We start from the raw sequence: 21216 nt of genomic DNA, 5'->3' as shown, positions 1-21216 counted from the left end.
ATTTTTATTTATTCTTTTTCTCTTAATAGGAGTTTATTTTAGGTTGACATGGTCTGAAAGTCGATCATGTAGTAGAAGAGTACTGTAGTCTTAAAAATTACTCAGACATTTTCTTCCTATTTCACATTATCAATTATAAAATTTGAACCTTATTTATGCTTCTAGTTTTTCACACCAGAGAAACTATTTGGTATTGGTGTAAAGGAATAGGGGAAGTGGAACAGGTAGGGGAAAGGAAATAAGGGAGAAGAAAAAAAATATGAGAAAAAGAAAAAATGGAATAAAGTCTTGGCAAATAGGGAAGGGAGGAGGGGGTAAAGGGAGGGCAGGAGAAAGGGCGGGGAAAGAACCAAGATACATCACAGAAAGGTATAAGACCCCAGTGATGAATGTAACTTTACTATATATCTAAAAAGAGACAATAAACTTAATAAAGAAAAAAAATTAATCAGACAGAAGTAATATGTTCATCGAGATAAATCATAAAAATAATCAGAAGTTTCACCTCTTTCACATTCTGGTGTTAAATGTGTGTTTTTCTTTATTTTCATTGGATTTCACCATTGACATTTAAGTAACTTAATTGAAATATATATCTGGATATTTTACAACATTATTCAGTCAATGTAATTTAATAATGTTTTAAAATTTTGGAGTCATGATTTTTACTTCCATGCCCTGGTTCATAAAAATTTAATCTTATGTGATCCAAAATAATATAACATATACATAGACACACATTTTCCTGTCAGTGGCTTTGTACCTTTATTTCCATAGAATTATATAAAGAAATATTTATCTTTGGTAAAGTCAGCCAATTTTTAAAAATTCTTAATGTACAGTAATATGAAAAATTTTTTTAAAAATTATATAATTTGATCCTTATTAAATTTTTAGCTTTTCACATCAGAGAAACTATTTGATATTTACACATGTGCATCCTTTTATTTCACTTAAGTGTATGGCCTCAATATGCATCCGTTTTGGTATAAATGACTCTTGTTTCTCATTTTTTATGGCTGAGTAGTATTCCATTTTATAGAAAAACCACATCTTCTTTATCCAGAGTCCAGTTGATGGGCAAGTTTGCTGTTTCTAAGTTTTAGCTATTACAAACTGTGCTGCTATAAACAAAGTCTTTGTAAATAGGAAAGGGTGGAGGGGGTGAAGAGAGGGCAGAGCGATGGGGAAAAATAAGAACTAAGATACATTTAAAGGTACAAGATCCCAATGATGAATATAACTGTATTCTATACCTAAAAAATACCAATAAACAGTGAAAAAAAGTGAAATATATGCTGTCACCCAACCTACCCTGTGTCAACTATATTTTCTTACAACATATTGCTATCTTAATTTTGTTAACAAGAAGACAATATTTCCATAGTTCAAGTGCTCAAACTCCCCTTGTTTATATTTTCCTCTTTCCTGTTCTAAAACAAATGTCTCCTGTTACTTCTATGTTTAATTTAGTGATTCTGGAATTGTGACAGATACCTTACAGCCAACATCTGTACAGAATTTGTAATTTAAGATATTAACCCTCAATTGTATTATAATTGACCTGTACATTTTTCGGTAAGATTTGAGTGCTCATTCCTTTGACTAACTTATCTTCACAAAGAAGAATGTCTTTAGCCCTAAAATTTTCTTGTGTATTAGAGAACTTATTAAGAAGGAGGCCATCTGCCTAAAGAAAGCAGCTAAATATGCCTTTTACTTTGTGCAACAATATGAACAGTGTCCCTTGTTGTCAGGGTACCTACATGATTCTGCTGTCTCTTGAACCTAATGTATTTTGTTTTTATGTCTAGTTCATTAGCTTATCTGTCTTGTGAGTTTACTAAAGGGCCAAATAAAACTCATACATTCCTAGTTTCTTTTCAATTCTGGTGTGTTTGTTTTGATTGCAGTCTCTTTGAGATCAGGTGGATTAAAATTTCCTGTTCTATATTATCATGCTATTCTCCATTTCCATTGCATGAACTTCAATTTATTTTTTCTGTTTTCCAATTTTGCTTACTTGATTGATTTAATACCTTTCTATACACTATCTTTTTGGAATATCAAGGCACAATAGGAACATCTGCCTTTCACTTTTCAACCAGCATCTTTTCAATGTGAGTTCTTATATAAGGGTTAGTATTTTCAATCCTGTTCAAGTGGTGAGCAATCAAGAGGAATCATTTCATTTGTATTATTTTGCTACAAAAGATGATTTATTATGCTGGCCACAGGTCTGATGTAATTAACATCTTACTCTTCCCAAATTTCTATGGTTGTGGTCAACCTCTTCTCCCCTAACAACCCGTTCTTCTTCATCATTTTTTTCCTTCCTTTCCTTTCTTTTTTCATTCTGTAATGATCTCTTTAGTTTTGAGAATCAGTGAGTATTCAGTGTGTGGTGGGTCACTGGGGATGAACCCCTGCCCACATCGTCACCTTGCTTGACAGTCATCTCTTTAGTGCTATCAAGATGATAGATATGGCTATCCTTTTGCTTATATTTTTCTTTTTATTTCATATTGTAATTACTTTAATTCTTACTGGAATGACAGTAATTATTCCTTTACACTCGATCCAGAAGTGAGATCATAAACATGTAGATTTAAATGACACTATACATCACCAATATCTCTTCTGTTTAGCATGAAAGTAAGATTTTTCCTATCCCCTAAAACATATTCTTTAGATCTGAAGTGGAACCTAATTTAATTCCTCCTCATACAGTATTTTCCAGTAGAAGAATCTTCACTAGTTCATTTACCTAAAATAAATTGTATCACTGAGTCAAACTTCTGCCTGTCCTATAAGCATAAGGAATATATATTCTTAAGGAATATATTCTTATATTCTAATTGTCAGTGGTCCAGGTTTAGATGCATAGACTAAAGATAAACAGTCATTGTTTAGCACGAAGTAGCAGGAAACTTATAACTTCTAAAAGCTTAAGATTTTGCATGAACCATGTCATATTTTGGCAAGGACACTATTAGGATAAACAAAAAATAGGGAAATATATTTACATCTGATAAAGGGTAATAGTTATTTTTCTGTGCTCGGGCTAGACAACAAATACTTGCATGCTAAAGACATAATTTTTAATATGCTAAAGATTTGTTCTAGTAGAATTAGAAAATGATAAATATGCTAAAACAGAGACTAAACATCTTATAATGGTGATTTTACACATTATCTTCTGTGTTTATGTGACATGCACATGTCATTTGGTGATATACTTACTTTTAAATGCTGCCAAACTGAAAAGTTACACTTCATTTAAAAGATAGTAGGGAGTTTGAATATTACTTTTTGGTTTGGCTGTGACAAATCTTTATATTATTTCTGTAAATATTATTTATATGATATTTCTAGAGTACTCTCTTGTACAGTGCCTTATGTTTAATTCAGATAATTGAGATGTCTACCTTCTCAGTACATAGATAATATTTATTGTCAGAATTGGAACACAAAGTAACACAAAATGTTATAGTTTCATTTCTGAAGCTAGATCATTCAATTATAATAAAGATCATTAGAAACTTTCTATGAATTCCATGTTTGGTTTCAGTCATATTTTCCTTCTTTGAGATCACATAACTATGTATTTCAAATCTGTTATTTTGACATTTTGTGCTCTTTTTGAGATGTTCAGTTTCTCCTCATTTAATCCCAATGGATTGCTTAATAAGTTATATTTTACTATAAAATCACATAAGAAAAAATCATGTTTGAAAAGACTATCATTTTCCTCAATCCCAGATATTCTTGCACATTGACTATGTATTTAGTTATAATCATTTTCAAATAATTGTTTTTAAACTTGATATAATACCACTAAACTTTTCTTCTCACTTTGTGCTATGCACAATAAACCTGACAATGTCACATTAATTACTATAATAGTTCCTGCTCAAAGTGATCAACTTAAATGAATAATACAGAGCATATGTCATTTTCTTTGCTATCTGATCCTAATGAATGATTTTACCTTTGCCTCACAATGATTTGGGAAAATATAATATTAAATAGAAAACCCATGCTATTGGACATGCATTGCAATTGATCTAAACACATTAAAATATGGTAGCCCTCTCTGTAGTATTTTTGAAATTCATATTGTGTGTGACAGGATGTGGGCCAATATTTATATCCCTATGTTGCTACAAATAATTTATATAGATACCAACTATAATTTTTTTCTCATAATATCAAGCTAAGCAACATAAAGCTGAACAATTCCTTTCTTGGGTAAATCCTCAAACTAAATTAGTATTTGTGCCCCACTGAAACATGAACAAAGATATTCATTAGTTCAATGGACTAAAATTGTTAACAGTGCAAGTAGATATCATCAGTACAATGGTAAACAAATTGGTCATGATATTCTAATGAGGAATAAAAAGTATGAATAATGGATACACTCCACTATGTTTGTGGATTCCTTAGGCATGACATTGAGTACAGGAAGGCAGTAGTAAAAGAGTATGACTTATACAGGAGCATTTAAAATAATTTCTGGTATTACGTATCATTATTATGGTTATTCTCAGGGGAATACTGACTAGGAAGTGTCACAGGTGAACTTCATGTGGTTCTAGAAATGTTATAATAGGGCAGTGTTAAAGAGGTGCAATCATAGGTAAAATTATAATGATTTGTGTAATTAAGAATTATGGGATTATATATGTATAAGGAATAAGAATAAACTTAATATATTTTAAATCATTGTAATAATACTTCACAAAGTTCATAGGATTCTCTTGCAGTCGGATAGTTACAGAAGATTACATTAATTCCTCTTTGAAAATATTAATGTGCTGTTTTTTTTTCTTTCTTTTAGTGTCCTGAATTTAAAAGGCCGAGGGACATTGCAGTAGACTGGGTTGCTGGAAATATTTATTGGACCGATCACTCCCGAATGCACTGGTTCAGTTACTACACCACACACTGGACCAGTCTGAGGTACTCAGTCAATGTAGGGCAGCTGAATGGCTCTAACTGTACCCGTCTCCTAACAAATATGGCTGGAGAGCCTTACGCTATTGCTGTGCATCCTAAAAGAGGGTAGGTTAATGCCTTGGTATTTTTTATTTCTTCATATGAGCATATTTTAGAGACCATGCTTTGTCATTTTGTTTCTATGATGTGTTCAATACGTAATAGTCACAAGACTTTAAATATTCCTGTATTTTGCATTCTGTAAAAATTAATGTCATTTGCCCTACTGAAAGGTTGCTGAATTATACATTCAGTTTATGTATATCTCTGTATGTGTTTTAGTGTAAGTTTATATTTATAAATTGGAAAAGAAAGAGATCCATGTGCTATACCTGGTTTTCTCAATATTAAAAATATTAAATGTAGTTCATTAATGTTTCCAGTTATTTGTGATAGTAAAAGAAAAAGTCATATTTATAAACTAATTTAATACTTTAATATAAACTTTTCCTTTAATTTGCTTAAAGAGGTAAAGCTACAAGCAATGACCAAAACAGAATAGGAAAATATTAAATAAATCTCCTCACCATCCATAAAATCATTAGCTTCTGAGTTAAAATAGGCAGTTTCAATTATTAAAATTACTAAGTGTGGTGTCAGCTCATGAGAAAATGACTTCTGTTTAATAGTTACTTCCCCCTATCAAAAAAGCATATTGGCATAGTATACATAATAAATCATATATTGTTTTATAATAAAAAGATAGTATCAAGTAATGAAGAAAACCCCTTTCTTCTGAAATTTTAATGGGATTTTCAAATGGAAGTTTGTGTTTCAAATAAATATCTATGTAACCTATTAAAGAAGATTCCCAAATTTTAGTGTATTTATGTAAGACTTTTAAAAAATGTTGATTCACAGGGTATCATATTAGGACCTTTCTATTTTGTAAGCTGGATCAAGTATTTTGTGTACTAAAGGACTCTGGGGTGAGTGAGTCTTGCATGTAGGGTGTTGAGACCCTGCTTTTGGGGAGCAGAGATGATTATAACTGCACCATTTCTCAGCTGACATCCTTGTCCACCTCTCTCCAGGATGATGTACTGGACTGTGATTGGGGATCACTCCCACATAGAGGAATCTGCCATGGACGGCACTCTGAGAAGGATTTTAGTACAAAAGAACTTACAAAGACCCACAGGTATGCTGTGTCTCTGACACAAGCTGCAGTGTGAAGCCGGATGCTGTGCATGTAACAATTCTTTCTACTTTCATTGGCAATATCATCATTTTTATGAGTGAATAAAAGAATTTATAGTAAGATTTTATTGAACTCATTAACATTTCATATATCTTCCCTATATTTAAGTCATCATCTACCAGTTATACATATTTTTTCTCATTGAGTTTATTGGTACATTTTAGGTATACAGTACAGTTACATTCACCATTGGGATCTTGTACCTTTACATGACAGGTCTAAGTTCTCATTTTTTCCCCTTATCCCTGCCCTCCCTTCACCCCCTCCTGCCTTCCCTATTTACAAATGCTTTATTTCCATTTTATTGTTTTCTCAGATTTTTTCTTTTCCCTTATTTCCTTTCCCCGACCCTTCCCACTTCGCCTATACCTTTAGCCGTTTACTTCATAGTTCAGATTGTCAATTATACCATTTGGATCATATTTACAATTATAGTTTTCACACCTGAGAAACTATTTGGTATTTACATATGTGAATGTTGTTTATTTCACTTAAGAGTATGACCTCAATATGCATCCATATTCCTCTTAATGACTCTAATTTCTCATTATTTATGGCTGAGTAGTATTCCATTTTATAGACAAACCACATCTTCTTTTTTTTGTACCAGGGATTGAACTTGGGTCCTTGCATTTGCAAGGCAGGCCACTGAACCACTGAGCTAAATCCCCGGCCCAAACCACATCTTCTTTATCCAGTCTCCAACTGATGGGCAATTGGGCTGTTACCAAGTTTTTTGCTATTACAGTGCTGCTATAAACATGGGTGCGCATACATCACTGTACTATGATTCTTTTAATTCTTTCAGAAAGATACCCAGCAGAGGGATGGCTGGGTCAAATGGAACCTTTAATCCTAGTTCTTTGAGATATCTCCATATTGATTTCCATAGTGGTTGCACAAGTCTTCACTCCCATAAACAATGGAGAAGGATTCCTTTCTCCCCACAACCCTGCCAACATTTGTTACTGGTTGATTTCTTGATGGCAGCCATACTTTCTGGGGTAAGGTGGCATCTCAGTGTTGTTTTCATCTACATCTCTTGAATGACCAGTGATGTGGAGCATATTTTTATATATTAATTTGATGCTTTACTTCTTTGTCTGAGAAATGTCTGTTCATTTCAGATGCCCATTTTTGAAACAGGTCTTTATATTTGGGGGGCCCTGATTTTTCTGAGTTTTTTAATGTATTCTAAATAATAATCCTTTTCTGAGGAGAAGCTGTTAAAAAATTTTCCCCCACATTGTAGATTGTGTCTTAGTTCTGTTGATAGTTTATTTGGCAGTGCAGAAGCTTTTTAATAAGATGAGATCCCAGTTGTTGATTCTTTGTGCTAGTTCCCGTGCTACTGAGGATTTGTTCATACAGTCTTTTCCTATGCTAATGTCTTCAAGAATTCTGCCTAACTCATCTTCCAGCAAATTTAATGTCTCTTTTGTAATATTTAGATCTTTAATCCACTTGCATTTTAGTTTAGTGCATGGTGAAAGTTAAGGGTCTAGTTTTAATCTTTGGCAGGTTGAAATCCAGCTTTTCCAACACCACTTATTAAAGAGGCTATCTTGCCTTGAGTGGGGATGGTCAGCTCCTTTGTGAAAGATAAGGTAGTTAAGTACATCTGGAGTAGTTTCTGTGTCTTCCAATCTACTCCACTGGTCCTCAGGTCCATTTCTTTGCCACTGCCTTGCTGTTTTTATCACAGTGGCTTTATAGTATAGTTTTAAATTGGGAATTATTGTACTCACTGCCATGTCTCTGTTGCCTAGGTCTCTTGTGGTTCCAAATGAATGTTTGGATTTTTTTTTTCTAGTTCTGTGAAATATTCTGTTGGAATTTCAATCAGCATGGCATTGAATCTGTATAGTAGTTTTGGTAGTGTGGCCATTTTCACTATGTTGATTTTTCCTATCCAGGAGCAGGGTATATCTCTCCATTTTCTTATATCCTTTGATCTTTTTTTTCAGAGTGCTTTAGTTTTCAGTGTAGAGATCTTTTGTTTCTTTTATTATATTGATTTCTAGATACTTCATTTTTTTGGATGCTATTTTGAAAGGAATTGTTTCCCTAATTTCTCTCTCAGTGAGTCTGCTATTTGTGTTCAAGAAGGCTATTGATTTTTGAGCATTGACCTTGTTTCCAGTTACTCTGCTAAAAGTCTCAATTAAATCTAGAAGTCTTTTGGTTGAATTTTTTGGGTCTTCAGTGTAGAGTATCATATCATCAGCAAATAATGATAGCTTGACTTCTTCCTTTCCTATCTTTATTGCATTAATTTCTTTCTTTTGTCTAATTGCTATGGCTAATGTTTCCAGAACTATGTTGAAAATGAGTGGTGATAGTGGACACCCTTGTCTTATTCCTGATTTTACCATGAAGATATTCAGTTTTTGTACATTTGATATGATGTTGGCTGTTGATTTTTCATAGTCTTTATTGTTGAGTTATAGACCATCTGTTCCAGTTTTTTGCAGGGTTTTTATCATGAATGGGTGTTGAATTTTGTTAAATACTTTTTCTGCATCTATTGAGAGGATCATATGGTTTTTATCCTTAACTGTTTGTTGATTTACGTATGTTGAACCATCCTTGCATCCCTGGAATAAATCTGACTTGGTCAGGGTGTATGATCTTCTTGATGACTCTCTCTATTTTATTTGCCAGTATCTTATTAAGGATTTTTGTGTTTATGTTCACTAAGGAGATTAGCCTGTAGTTCTCTTTTTCAGTTGGGTCTTTCCCTGGTTTGAGAATCAAAGTAACACTTGCTTCTAGGAATGAATTTGGAAGCATTGCTTCCCTTTCAATTTCATTGAAAAGTTTAAAGAATAGTGGCAGTAGTTCTTCTTTAAATGTCTTGTAAAATTCAGCGGTGAAGCCATCAGGACCTGGGTTTTTCTTTGTTGGTAAACTTTAATTATATATTCTATTTTGCTGATTTTAATTGGGGTGTTTAGAATTTTTTTATCTTCATTCAACTTTGGTAATTCTTAAGTATCTAGAAATCTGTCCATTTCTTCTATGTTTTCCATTTGTTAGAGAACAAATTCTGAAAGTAGGTATTGATGATCCACTGGATTTCTAATGGATCTGTTGTGACTTCCCCTTTTTCATTCCTAATTGCACAGATTTGAGCCATTTCGTTCCTTTTTTGACAAGATTAGCTAATGTTTTATTGATTTTATTTTTTTTTTAAATAAATCTTTGATTCATTTATTTTTTGTATCATTGTTTTAGCTTCCATTGCATTGATTTCTGCTCTAATCTTTATACTTGCCTCTCTTGTTTGAGCTTTAGGTTTTACTTGCTCTTATTTTTCTAGGAGTCGAAGAGTCATCTTTAGGTTGTTTATTTGAGCTTGTTCTGTTTTCCTAATGTGGTCATTTAGTGCTGTGAATTTTCCATGTAGAACTGCTTTCATTGTGTCCCATAGATTCCTGTATGTTGTATTGGCATTTTAATTTATTTGTAAAAACTGTCTGATTTCTTCTTTAATTTCCTCTGTGATCTATTGATTGTTCAGGAGAGTGTTGTTCAATTTCCATGTGTTTGTGAAGTTCCTATGGTTTCTTATGCTATTGATCTCCAGCTTTACTGCACTGTGATCTGATAATATACAGGGAATAACTTCAATTCTTTTGCATTTATTCAAACCTGTTTTATGAGCTAGTATGTGATCTATCTTAGAGAATGACCCATGTGCAGCTGAAAAGAATGTGTATTCTGATTTTGTGGGGTGGAACACTCTATAGATGTCTTTTAAGTCCATATGTTCAAAAGCTTGATTCAGTTCTAATATTTCATTGCTGATTTTTTGCCAGGATGAACTATTTGTGATAGTGGGGTATTTAGGTCCCCCACTACAATTGTATTAGTGCTTATTTGGTTTTTCATGTTACTTAATATTTGTTTTATATAGTTGGGGGCATTAATATTGGGTGCATATATATTTATGATTGTTATCTCTTCTTGTTAAATTTTTCCCTTTAAAAGGACGTAGTGGCCTTCTCTGTCTCTCTTGATCAATTTTGGTTTGAAATTTACTTTGTCTGTGAATAAGATAGCTATCCCTGAATAAAATCAGACAAATCAGCCAGTGTGATGCATTTCTAGGGCATGAGCATGTGTTCCTGTGGCAAGAAAATTCCCAGGGGGGAAACTGGTGTATCAAGTTATACAAACAATGTTTTCTGTGAGTGTCATATAAGTAACAGTTTATCATCCTGGTAGTCATTGTTGGCTCCAGTATCTTTCTGTATGTCCTGAAGTAGCCTTGTTGGACCCTGATTATAAAAGAGTTGAGTAAATTAAAGAGATTGAAATCCTTCCTTTATTTGGGTGCTCTAAAAATATCTCCTTAGAAGGTAGCAACCCTTGCCTACATGTCTAGTGATTCTTCCTGAAAGCTTCCCATAATGTCTCACAATGGAAAATAACAAATTATCTGTATTTCTCATTTATTATTCTCTTTCTAGGCATTTCCCAGCTTCCTTTGCATTTAAATTGAGACCAAGTGACCAGGTTCTGGTCTGTAGGCATAAGTGAGACAAGCCATTTCTGAGTGTGGCCTCTAAAAGAGTGAGGCTCTCCAACTTTCTTCCCTCCACTGTGCTTTCCAAATTAGTTTGTTACCATAGGTAGTCTATATACTGCTTCACTTAATACGTTTTCTTAACTGGATGTTTCCTCTCTCAAATATTCTCTGAGTACTAAAATCTCTTCTTTGCAGAATTTCAAAACTGAAATTTATATTTATCTACTGTATCTTTTGATTACTGTTGTTCTCATGCAACTATGTGTACCATAATGAGAACTTTTGTTATGAATGTATGTTTAATGCCCATATAGTTCCCAGAAAATGATAGATGATAATAAAAATATTAAATGAGTGAATGGTTAGGTGATGGACAGATGGCATATTGACTAACTTCAGACCCATTTGAGTCCCCAGTTCTTCAGCTGTCTGGTAATTAATAAAATGAGACTTACATCTGCCTTACATGGTTGTTGTGGATATTAAAGGAGGCAACTCCAGAGTAATACCCTCTTTTCATAGCACAGGGTCTGGGACAAATTAACTCTCAAATGTTGACCATTCTTACAAATCAAGAATGAAATGTGAAGGAACTAAAAGAAATTATTTTAAAAAATACAAAGTCAATGTAAAGTTTATTGTATTTCCTGCCAGTGATTAAGAAATTAAAAGGATTTGAGTCATTAAATAAAAAGAAAGAAACTGTTTTTATTGAGTTTGTAGATCAATGAAAATAATCTCAATTTTACTTTGTTGTATTTAATAAATACTTGAGGAGACTCTTTAAAAAAATGATAGCTATCCCTGATTATTTCTGGGCTCCTGTTGCATAGAGAACTGTTTTCCATCCTTTCAATTTCAGTCTATGGGCTGCTTTTTGCACTAGGTGTGTTTCTTGTATGCAACATATTGTTGAATTTTGCTTCTTAATCCATTCTGACAGTCTACTTCTCTTGATTGGTGAATTAAATCCATTGACATTGATGCTTATAACTGATATGTACTGACTCATTATTGTCCTTTTGTTGGCTCTTATTAATTTTTCCACCTTTCCCTTTAGTTTCTTACCTTGCCTAATTTATTTGCTCTGTTGGGCATCATGGTGTTGTGACCTTCATTTTGTTTTTTAGGATAGTGTTTAGAATGCCTTATAGTGATGGTTTGGTATGCATGCAGTTTTTCAAGTGTTCTTTGTCATGGAAGTATCTTATTTCCACATCCATTTTGAAAGAGTGTTTTTCAGGATACTTCAGTCTAACTTGGGGATTGTTTTCTTTTAGGACTTGAAATACCTCACTCCAGGCTCCCCTTGACCTGAGGGTTTGTGTTGAAAAGTCTGCTGTGATTCTGATGGGCTTTCCTTTGCATATGGTTTGTTTCTTTTCTCTTACTACTTGTGGGATTTTTGTTCTTCTTTTGGTTTACTGGGATCTTGATTATCATATGTCTAAGTGTAGATTTTTTTTGATCATGACTAGTTGGAGTCCTATATACCTCACTAATCTGTATGTCATATTCTTCCCCTCTGTTTTGGAAGTTTTCTGTCATTAATTCTGTGAACAGCTTTTCTAAGTCATTTGTATTTTATCCTGCTACTTAATGGATTCCTGTCAGTCTTATGTTATTCTTCTTTGCATCATCTAGGAGTTGTTGGATCAATTTCGCTTGATCTCTTACTGATTAAGATAGCTCTCTTTTCACGGTCACTGACTGCAATCCTATCTTTATACGTGAAATTCTATCTTCACATTCATTTATCCTGCTGTGAAAACTCTCAATAGAGGTTTTTTTTTTAAGCTTTAATTGTGCTTATTGGTACATTTTAGGGATACAGTACAGTTACATTCATTGCAGGGATCTTGTACCTCTACATAACAAGTCTTGGTTCTCATTTTTTCCCCTTGTCCCTGCCTTCTCTTCACCCCCTCCTCCCCTCCCCATCTGCAAACACATTATTTCCATCTTTTCATTATCTCACATTTTTTTCTTTTCCCTTATTACCCTTCCCCTACCCATCCCACCTTCCCTACACCTTTAGCTCCTTTCTTCCCATTTCTCAATGTCACTAACCTTATTAGGATCTTCTGTATTATTGCCAATTATTCACACCAGAGAAACTATTCGGTATTTACATATGTGTGCCTTATTTATTTCACTTAGGAGTATGTCTTCAATATGTATCCAATTTCCTATGAATGAATCTATTTTCTCATTCTTTATGGCTTAGTAATATTCCATTTTATAGAAAAACCACATCTTCTTTATCCAGTTTCCAGTTTATGGGCAAATGGGCTATTTCCAAGTTTTAGCTATTACAAAATGTGCCACTATAAACATGGGTGCACATACTTCACTTTGAGATGATTCTTTTAATTATTTTGGAAAGATACCCAGAAGAGGGATGGCTGGGTCAAATGGAATCATAATATCAGAGAAAACAACTCATTAAAAACAATCACAATCTTTTATCCCAATTGATACATTCAGCAGCCTGATAGGATCAAGCACAACTTGCAGATTGACCACTTGTGGAAGTCATTAATCTATCACCTTTAAGCCATGTGAATTAAATTAATATCAAGAAGCAGCCCAAAATATGTTTGCAGTGAATACACTTTTCAATATAGTATTTTACCATTTAGGATGGGGGGTTTAGACTGAGTTAGGATGAGAGGAGTAGAAAAGTGAAAGAACTGGATAAGGTCTGAAGTGAAACCAGTGGATGTAGAATGACCTTACTATCTCTACGAAGCTATTAACTTCCGAGGGGATAGACAGAGTGCAGGAATAAGGACAAGAATATGTCCTCTTAACAGTAACAGGGGCTTGCCTTCCCTTGAACCTATGGATCCATGAGTGAGGTAAAATGACAGGAGAAAAGAACATAAAGAATAAAAAAAGAAAAAAGAATAAAAGAAGTCTGAGTTAGGGCAGGAGCATGATAAAAAAAGGAGATGAGGGATAATATGATGGAGCAAGAGACTGAGTTGGAGAGAGAGGACAGAAAAAAGAAAGAAATTTTAGGGTGGAAGGAGGAAAAGAAAAAAAGAAGAAAAAAGAACTTGAAGGGCCTTTTTCAGATTATGTCTATGTTGTTATATTATACCCCATGTACAGCCATATGCAGAACCAAATCCCCTGATCTCAGCTAGCCAATGGCAGGTCTGCATGACTCAGACGACCTCAGTGCACAAGGTCTTACTTGAGTTTCCCAATCCACAGGGTTGAACTCCCCTCAGTTCTATTACAGGTTTCCCCTGCCCTTTCTTTAAAGATGTTGAAAGTTGGGAGCTCAGAAAACTACCCTTCATGAGCACCTATGCCTCTGCAGAGTGGGTCCAAGAACTGGCCCAATCAGGAGGTTTGAGAATGGTTGGGGGAGCAGGTTGTGGGGGTGTTTCAAGGGTGCCTGCGCAGCTACCTTCCTTACTGAATCTGGTGGCACACAGTCAGGGAGGTTGCACACCTGCCATGTCGGCCCGAGCAGGCAGCTGGAGAGACCTCCTCTGGGGTCCTTGACTGGATCTGGTGGTGTGCAGTTGGGTAGGTCGCACACCTGCCAGGTGGGCCTGAGCAGGCAGCTTGTGAGCTCAGTAGAGTTTTTAATCTGGATATCTGTTTGAATCTGTTTCATGGATTCCATTTCTTTCCTATGTTGGGCATTCATGGTTTCCATTTCTTTCTTTTGCTGGGCATTCATGGCTTCTATCAAGGTCCTGAGTTAATCTATTTTTTTGTCAATTTTTGTTCTGGAATCTATAATCGTGTCTTTCATTTTGCTCACGATCTCTGTAATTATCAGGGAAATTATTTCTGTTTTGAACTTTTCTAGAGTCTGATTGATCTGTTTTGTTACTTCCTGTGCTATGAGTTCAGGGTGTCCTGGTGGTTGAGTGTTAGACTTTTCAACCTCATTTCCCCTAGAGTTTTCCCTTGGTGAACTGGAGGTCTGTCTTTGTGTCTTCTTTAAGTGTTTTCTCATTTTTATTTTTGTTGTTGGATTGTCCTTGATTTAATTCCTGGGTTACTACTAAATTCTTTCTGATATAGGTGCACTTTAGCTTTTGAGTCTCTAATGACTCATAGACATTCTCTTTTTCATAGAATCAGAAAGAACAACTAATTAAATCGACCACAACCCTTTTACCCAATTGATACAATCAGCGACACAATAGGATCAAGCATATTTACAAATTGACCATTTGTTGTAGTCATTAATCTATCACTTTTAAACCATGGAATTCAATCAGAATCAAGGAGCAGCCCAACATATATTTATGGTGAATAAACTCTTCAATACAGCATCTTTACCCTTTAGGATGGGGGCTTAGATAGAGTTAGGATGAGAGGATTAGATAGAAGAATTGGAGAAGGTTTCAAATGAAGCCAGAGGACACAGATGATCCCACAAACTTTAGGAAACTGTTGAAGACAGGAGGGAAAGACAGAATGCAAGAATAAGGATAAGAATATAACAACTTGACAGTAATAGGGGCTCACTTTCCTTTGAAACTATGGACCCTTGAGTGAAGGAAAATGAGAGAAGAAAAGAAAACACAGAGAGAAGAAAAACAATAAAAGAAGAGATCCAAGTTAGGACAGGAAGAGGAACAGGAAGGCAGATGGAGAATAATATGGAGGAGCAAGATACTGAATTGGAAAAACACAGAAAAGAGAATTTGCAGAGTGGAATGAGGAAAAGAAAGAAGAAAAAGAATTTCAAGGGCCTCTTTCAGAGTATCTCTCTGGTGTCGCAATAGACAATGTGCGCAGCCGTGTGCAGAACTAAATCCTTTAGTCTCAGCTAGTCGATGGCTAACCCCTGAGATTCAGGTTGAATTTGGGATGGAAGGCCCAAATTGAGCTCCCTGACCTCCTGCAGGTTTTAACTCTGTAAGTTTCTACTGCTGGTTCCCTCTGTCCTTTCTCTGAAGATATTCAAGGTTCTAATGGAAGGTGGTGGTTTCTCCAATTTACCAACTATGGATATCTGATGCAATTTTATTGCAGTTGTTCACTTCTGTTCTCTCTTTTGGAGCTCAGAAAAATGACTTTTATGACACCTGCGCCTCTGCAGAGTGGATCCAAGAACTGGCACAGTCGTGAGGGCTGAGTGTATGGAGCATGGGGTGGGGTGGTTGTGGATATTGCAGAGGCATCCATGTGGCCAACCAGTCCTCACCAGTTTGCTTGATGAGGCCAGAGTGAGGATGGAATCTCTTCATTGCTGACCAGTACCTCCACTTTCAGCTGGATCTCTACCAGTTATATTAAAACTGTGTTATTTCAAAACTCTCCTTATTTTAGTAGGATTTCACATGCATAAAATATTGACAGTTTATAGCAAGTGTATTCGGGTATTTGTAATGATGTATATTAATATTATTGGGTTAGATGGTAACATCACTAGAAGATGGAAGAGAACATGGAAAAAAAGGTTGCAAATACAAATAATTTTTGTGTCACATGGCTTTAATGAATCCTTGCCCCTTTCTTCTGAGTTTCAATTTTCATTCTGGCTTCAGTTTCATCCCAAGGCATTCTGTGTAAGCTGTCATTGCAGAAACTCTGAACCCTGGGCTACTTAAAAGCTCAGGTTTTTCTGCTTCTGTGTTTATTCCACCCATGTCATTGCCCTACAGTTCCTTGACCTAGGATGCCCAACTGATGTTTTTCTGCCTAGCTGAATCTGTCCCATATTGCCAGGTCTAATTTGAGCACTTTTTAAATAATAAAACATCTTCAGAGGACAGCACCCTCAGGAATCCTGCATCCTTAAGGGAAGAAGGGAAGAATTGTACTGGAAGCATTGCATTGCATATGGAAGCATTAGTATACACATAGCTTGTATTGCTTAATATTCTGCTTATAATATCTTTTACAATTTAAATTTATGTTTGGCACATATTCTCATTAACTTTTGATATGTCTTATGTTTTTCTAATTAACTAAGTAATTTTTGCTCTGTATGGGGGTAGAAACTTTTGGGAATTATTCCATTTGCATAAGCATGTCTTTCTTCTCAGGTGGAATAAATAATAATGAAAAACCTACCTCATGCCATAAATAGTAGTTCCAAATACAGTACTAAAGAAACAAGTTCTTTTCAAGCAAGTTTCAACACTCCTGAAGTTTATTGTGTACAAATGTAGAAATTATACATTTAGACAATGTCACACATTTATTAGATCTATAGGGAAAAACATTCACTATTTGAAATGGACAATTATTAGGCATGTCTTACAGTTATGATTCTCAAAGAAGTAATCTCTAGAAAGATGATACTTAAGGAGTGAACTGAATAAAATAGACAACTATTTACATATATGAGAAAAGAGCTTTGTATACAGAAAGAATAATAAATTCTCTTTAAGAACGTAATTAACATGTGTCAAACACAGCAAGAAGCTTACTTTGCCTCAGAGCAGATAAGCAGTACAGGGGATTGGTGGATTCAGTGGGGGAGATCTGTGTGTTATACCTTGGAAGGAGGCCCCTGGAGGTCATGAAGGAGATAAGCAGCAGCATCTGATCACGTGCACTTTTCATTGTGTAAGCACTTTGTATTTACTTTTTAACTTTTAGTTTTTAACTAATTTTAGCATTGCAGAAAAGTTATAAGATTAGTAAAAATGTTCTGATTTCACATTTTACATAATTGTAGCATATATAACATATTTTCTTTTCAAACAATGGTTTTGGCAGCAGTTTGTAGGATTTGCTATCATAGAGTACTCTGGACTAGTCCTAAGTGAGAATTCTTGCAAAATTTATTTCTGAAGAGGATGCTGTTCAGAGAAACCCTGTAAAGCATGGAGAGAGAAAGGGAAAGAGCTGACCAAAACTGGGTCCCATGTAAAATCCACTTCTGGCTTGAAGCTCCAGAAATGTGCTCATAAACATAAATTCCATGTCAGGCAAGAGTGTTTGTTTTTGCGTTCCCCATCCATCAGCCAGTGGGTCCCAAGGAAATCTGTTCCATCCATCAGCAGAGCACAGTTGTCTGGAGGAGGTTAAATGTGAAGCCTTAGCAGCTAAAGCAGCAATTGCGGGATGGGCACTGGTGCCTGTGAAAGCAATCTGGACAGGCATCATAGACCACAGTACCTCTAAACAGTGCACACTGTCAACAGCTTGCATGGATTACCACTCTGCTCAGAGCTATATGTAACATAAGGATCAACTTGGTGCCATTCCTGTTCTTAGAAAGTCTACCTTTGAAATGAAGAAAAAACAAACAAACAAAAACTTAGTTAAAATTAAGTGGAATTTTTTTCAAAAGAGTTACTTAACTCATGTTTTATAATATCATCAGAATTCAGATGCAAGAGATTATGTCCAAAAATGAAAAAGTTTGTGAAAGCTAATACATAAACACATGCTAGAAAGATGGGTCAGCATTTCAAGGTTGGCCAGATAATCCAATGTGAAGACATTTTTATAAAGATGATTTTAGAATCACAAACACCTGCATTTAAATCCCAAGGAATCACTTACTAGCTGTGAGACCTCAAAATGAAACTCATATTTATCTTAAAATCTTAAAAGAACCAAAACAATGATCAACATAAAATCATGTTGTTTGTATGAAATACGACAGTGCTCAGAGCCAGAAGTCTTACCAGCTGATGTTCACCTAGAAAGGGATGGTTTGTGTAAGTTAACATGAATTCAAATTAGAGAGTCCTCAAAGCCAGGATGATTAGACTTAATTTGTTAGCTAGTGAAGAACATTAGTACAGTTTTGACTCAACTGGTGATTTCAGTAAGCATATTCTTTTGGCATCATTGGTTCAGTGTGATGAGTAGACACAGAGACTGAAAGTAGGTGATTGGCATTAATAGATGTTAACTAGAACAGTGAATAATATGGTTAGAAAATGGAGATCGAAAGAGGGAGACATATACATAAAACAAAACAGGGTTGTTATTGTAGAATTTAATAGTGCATATGAGGATAGATGAGATAGGGCAAATGCATTCCAGAAGGATAAGAAGTGGATAATTTAAAAGCACTCAAACAAATGTATTCTATTTTCCTTCCCTCTTTGCTTCTCTTTCTGTTAAAAATGTTGTATATTTACGAAATGCCATTTACATGTCTTCATTAGAATTAGCAGACAAAGCAGATGTTATATTTAATTACTGGAGTTGTTAAAATGGATAAGGGATGGGGAAGCACTGTTAAAAGTGTTCCACTCTGCTCAGTACTAAAGGTAACTTAAAGATGAGACCGGTGCCAACCCTTTCTCAGGAAGTTTACATTTGAGAATGAAAAAAACAAAACCAGTCAACATTAAGTGAAATTGTTCCCAAATGGGATAACTCATGTTTTGTAGTGTCATCAGAATTCAGATGCAAGAGGCTATGTCCAATAAAGAAAAAGTGTGTTAAAGGTATTTTGTGAGATGATTATTTTAGAAAAATTAAGAGAAAAAAATGAAAACTCCAAATGCATCTAAGCAATAGTGCATTAGAGATTTATTGTCTGCACAGCCCCCCCAAATGTTTTTCAATAGGTATGGTAGATTGCATACATTTTTGGCACAGCCCAGTGCCTCACATAGCAAGTGTATGGGGTACTAAGAAGAGGAAAAGCCTTCTACTTACATAGGCTTGAATGTAAATTGCAAAACCTGAGTACACTTCTGAACATCAATTTTCTTATTTGTGAAATGAATATGATGATATTTATCTAATGACACCTGATTTTAATGACTAGTTTAAATAAAATGTTAAAGCCAGTACATATACTTAATTTTCTTAAGTATGTTAGGGTTAATAATAATTATAAAAATTTTGTGCTATATGCTGTGGTAAAATATTGAGTAACTATCTCATATATTGTTCATCATAATTTTCTAACACTGATATTTTTATCTACATTTTAACATTTTATTTAGCATATTTCATTAGTTTTATTCATTTTATCTTCGTATATCAATCATATATCAATTATAATTATTCTAAGAAAGAAATTAAAATGTCACATGTAAGTCTGTTACTTGACCTCATGTCCATGTGCTTAATAATTGACATTAAGTTTGTAATTGTTTTTGATTGACACAATATAAACACATTTATAAGGTACAGAGTGTCAAGTGATCTCAGTCATAAATAGATATAAAATTTGCATAAAAGGTGAAAGGAAAGACACTAGTAATGGTTCATGCCTGTAACCCTAGCTCCTCGAGAGGCCAATGCAGGGAGATGGAAAGTTTGGGCTCAACCTTGGCTACTAATTCTTTACCTCAAAATCATACAAAAAAGGCTAGAGGTAGCTCAGTGGCATTGTAATTATCTAGCATTTCTGAGGGCTTGATTTCTGTTTCAGTAGCAGACATATTTTTTAAGTTGGAAACAAAATAATAATGGTTACTAGAGATTGAGGAAAACTGGAAAGTGAGGGGGAATTCTGTCAGTGTATAAATGATATTATTTGGTGGGCAGAATACATTTTTGTGGATTTTTGCACTGCAGCCCCCCTTCTCTCTTTTCCCTGAGCCTTCACAGTTAGCTATATCCTTAGCTCTTTTTTAAATACTTCAGGACAGAGTCTCTTGCTAAGATTTTTAAATCTCATTCCTGCCATGACTTCCCTGTGTGCTGGGATTACAAACCATGGGCTGTCACATGTTTAGACAGAATTTTCTTATATTGGACAAAAAACCTCCCTTGACTTCGTCTCTATAATAGTTAATATAACTCCCTCATATATTTAAAGTCAAATATTACTGTTACATATGTGGGCCAAAATAGATGTCAGCAAATTTTTAGAAAATAATACTTAATTTTATTTTCATAAATAGCATATTACTTGAATGTGGTAATTTAAAACTTGACCATCAGTTTATCATTATTCTGCATTAACATGCACATGTACAGTTTATACGTGCAGAGAAAAATACATTTACACAAATATGCTCTATGAGCTATCTTTATGCAGGAGCAAGTTCACTGCTTAAAACTTCGCTCTAATGATATCTTAGACTAATACCGATTTTCTGTGAATTTTTTTATTTTTGTTTAGAAATTGTGCTCTGAATTTAAGTTTATGTTAAAATCAGAAGCTCCAGCTATTTTCCTATTTATCTCCAAATGTGAAAGGATGTGTTTTTTGTTGTAGATTGGTAGGCAATGCTATCTTTCCTTTATTCACCTATGGATGAATACGCGCACGGTACTTTTGATTACGCTCCATACCTTAACTGAGTGTCAAGAGCACCAGCATAGACAACCAACAGGAACAGAAACAAACTCATCCGTGTCTCGCTCTATCATGCATGTGCATTCCAGAGTTAGAATTATGCTATCTCATCAATTGTACACCGTCGCACCAACACTGCCAACTTTTCAAAAATCATACGATTACCTCAGTTCCTTGGAGGGTTGTCACAGTTATTTGCTCCATGCTTAGTGCTCCGTTATCTACTGCTTTGATGATTCAGAATTCATTAACTTTTTATATTCTATGTGCCCA

General features: G+C 34.7%; 1 protein-coding gene across 1 annotated transcript in view; it reads left to right on the top strand.

The window, feature by feature from the left end:
• Lrp1b (LDL receptor related protein 1B) overlaps positions 1–21216 on the top strand; it is a 1779190-nt gene that overhangs the window by 1663661 nt on the left and 94313 nt on the right. The window contains exons 78-79 of the mRNA XM_033757153.1: positions 4844–5067; positions 6036–6142. Of these exons, the coding sequence (XP_033613044.1) occupies positions 4844–5067; positions 6036–6142 (331 nt within the window). The remainder of the gene's footprint in view (positions 1–4843; positions 5068–6035; positions 6143–21216) is intronic.

Source organism: Fukomys damarensis, unplaced genomic scaffold (genome assembly GCF_012274545.1).
Source record: "Fukomys damarensis isolate Sample0158 unplaced genomic scaffold, DMR_v1.0_HiC HiC_scaffold_29, whole genome shotgun sequence".
NCBI lineage: Eukaryota > Metazoa > Chordata > Mammalia > Rodentia > Bathyergidae > Fukomys > Fukomys damarensis.
Note: the sequence above shows the minus strand (reverse complement) of the source record. Positions and strands in the feature narration are given on the sequence as shown.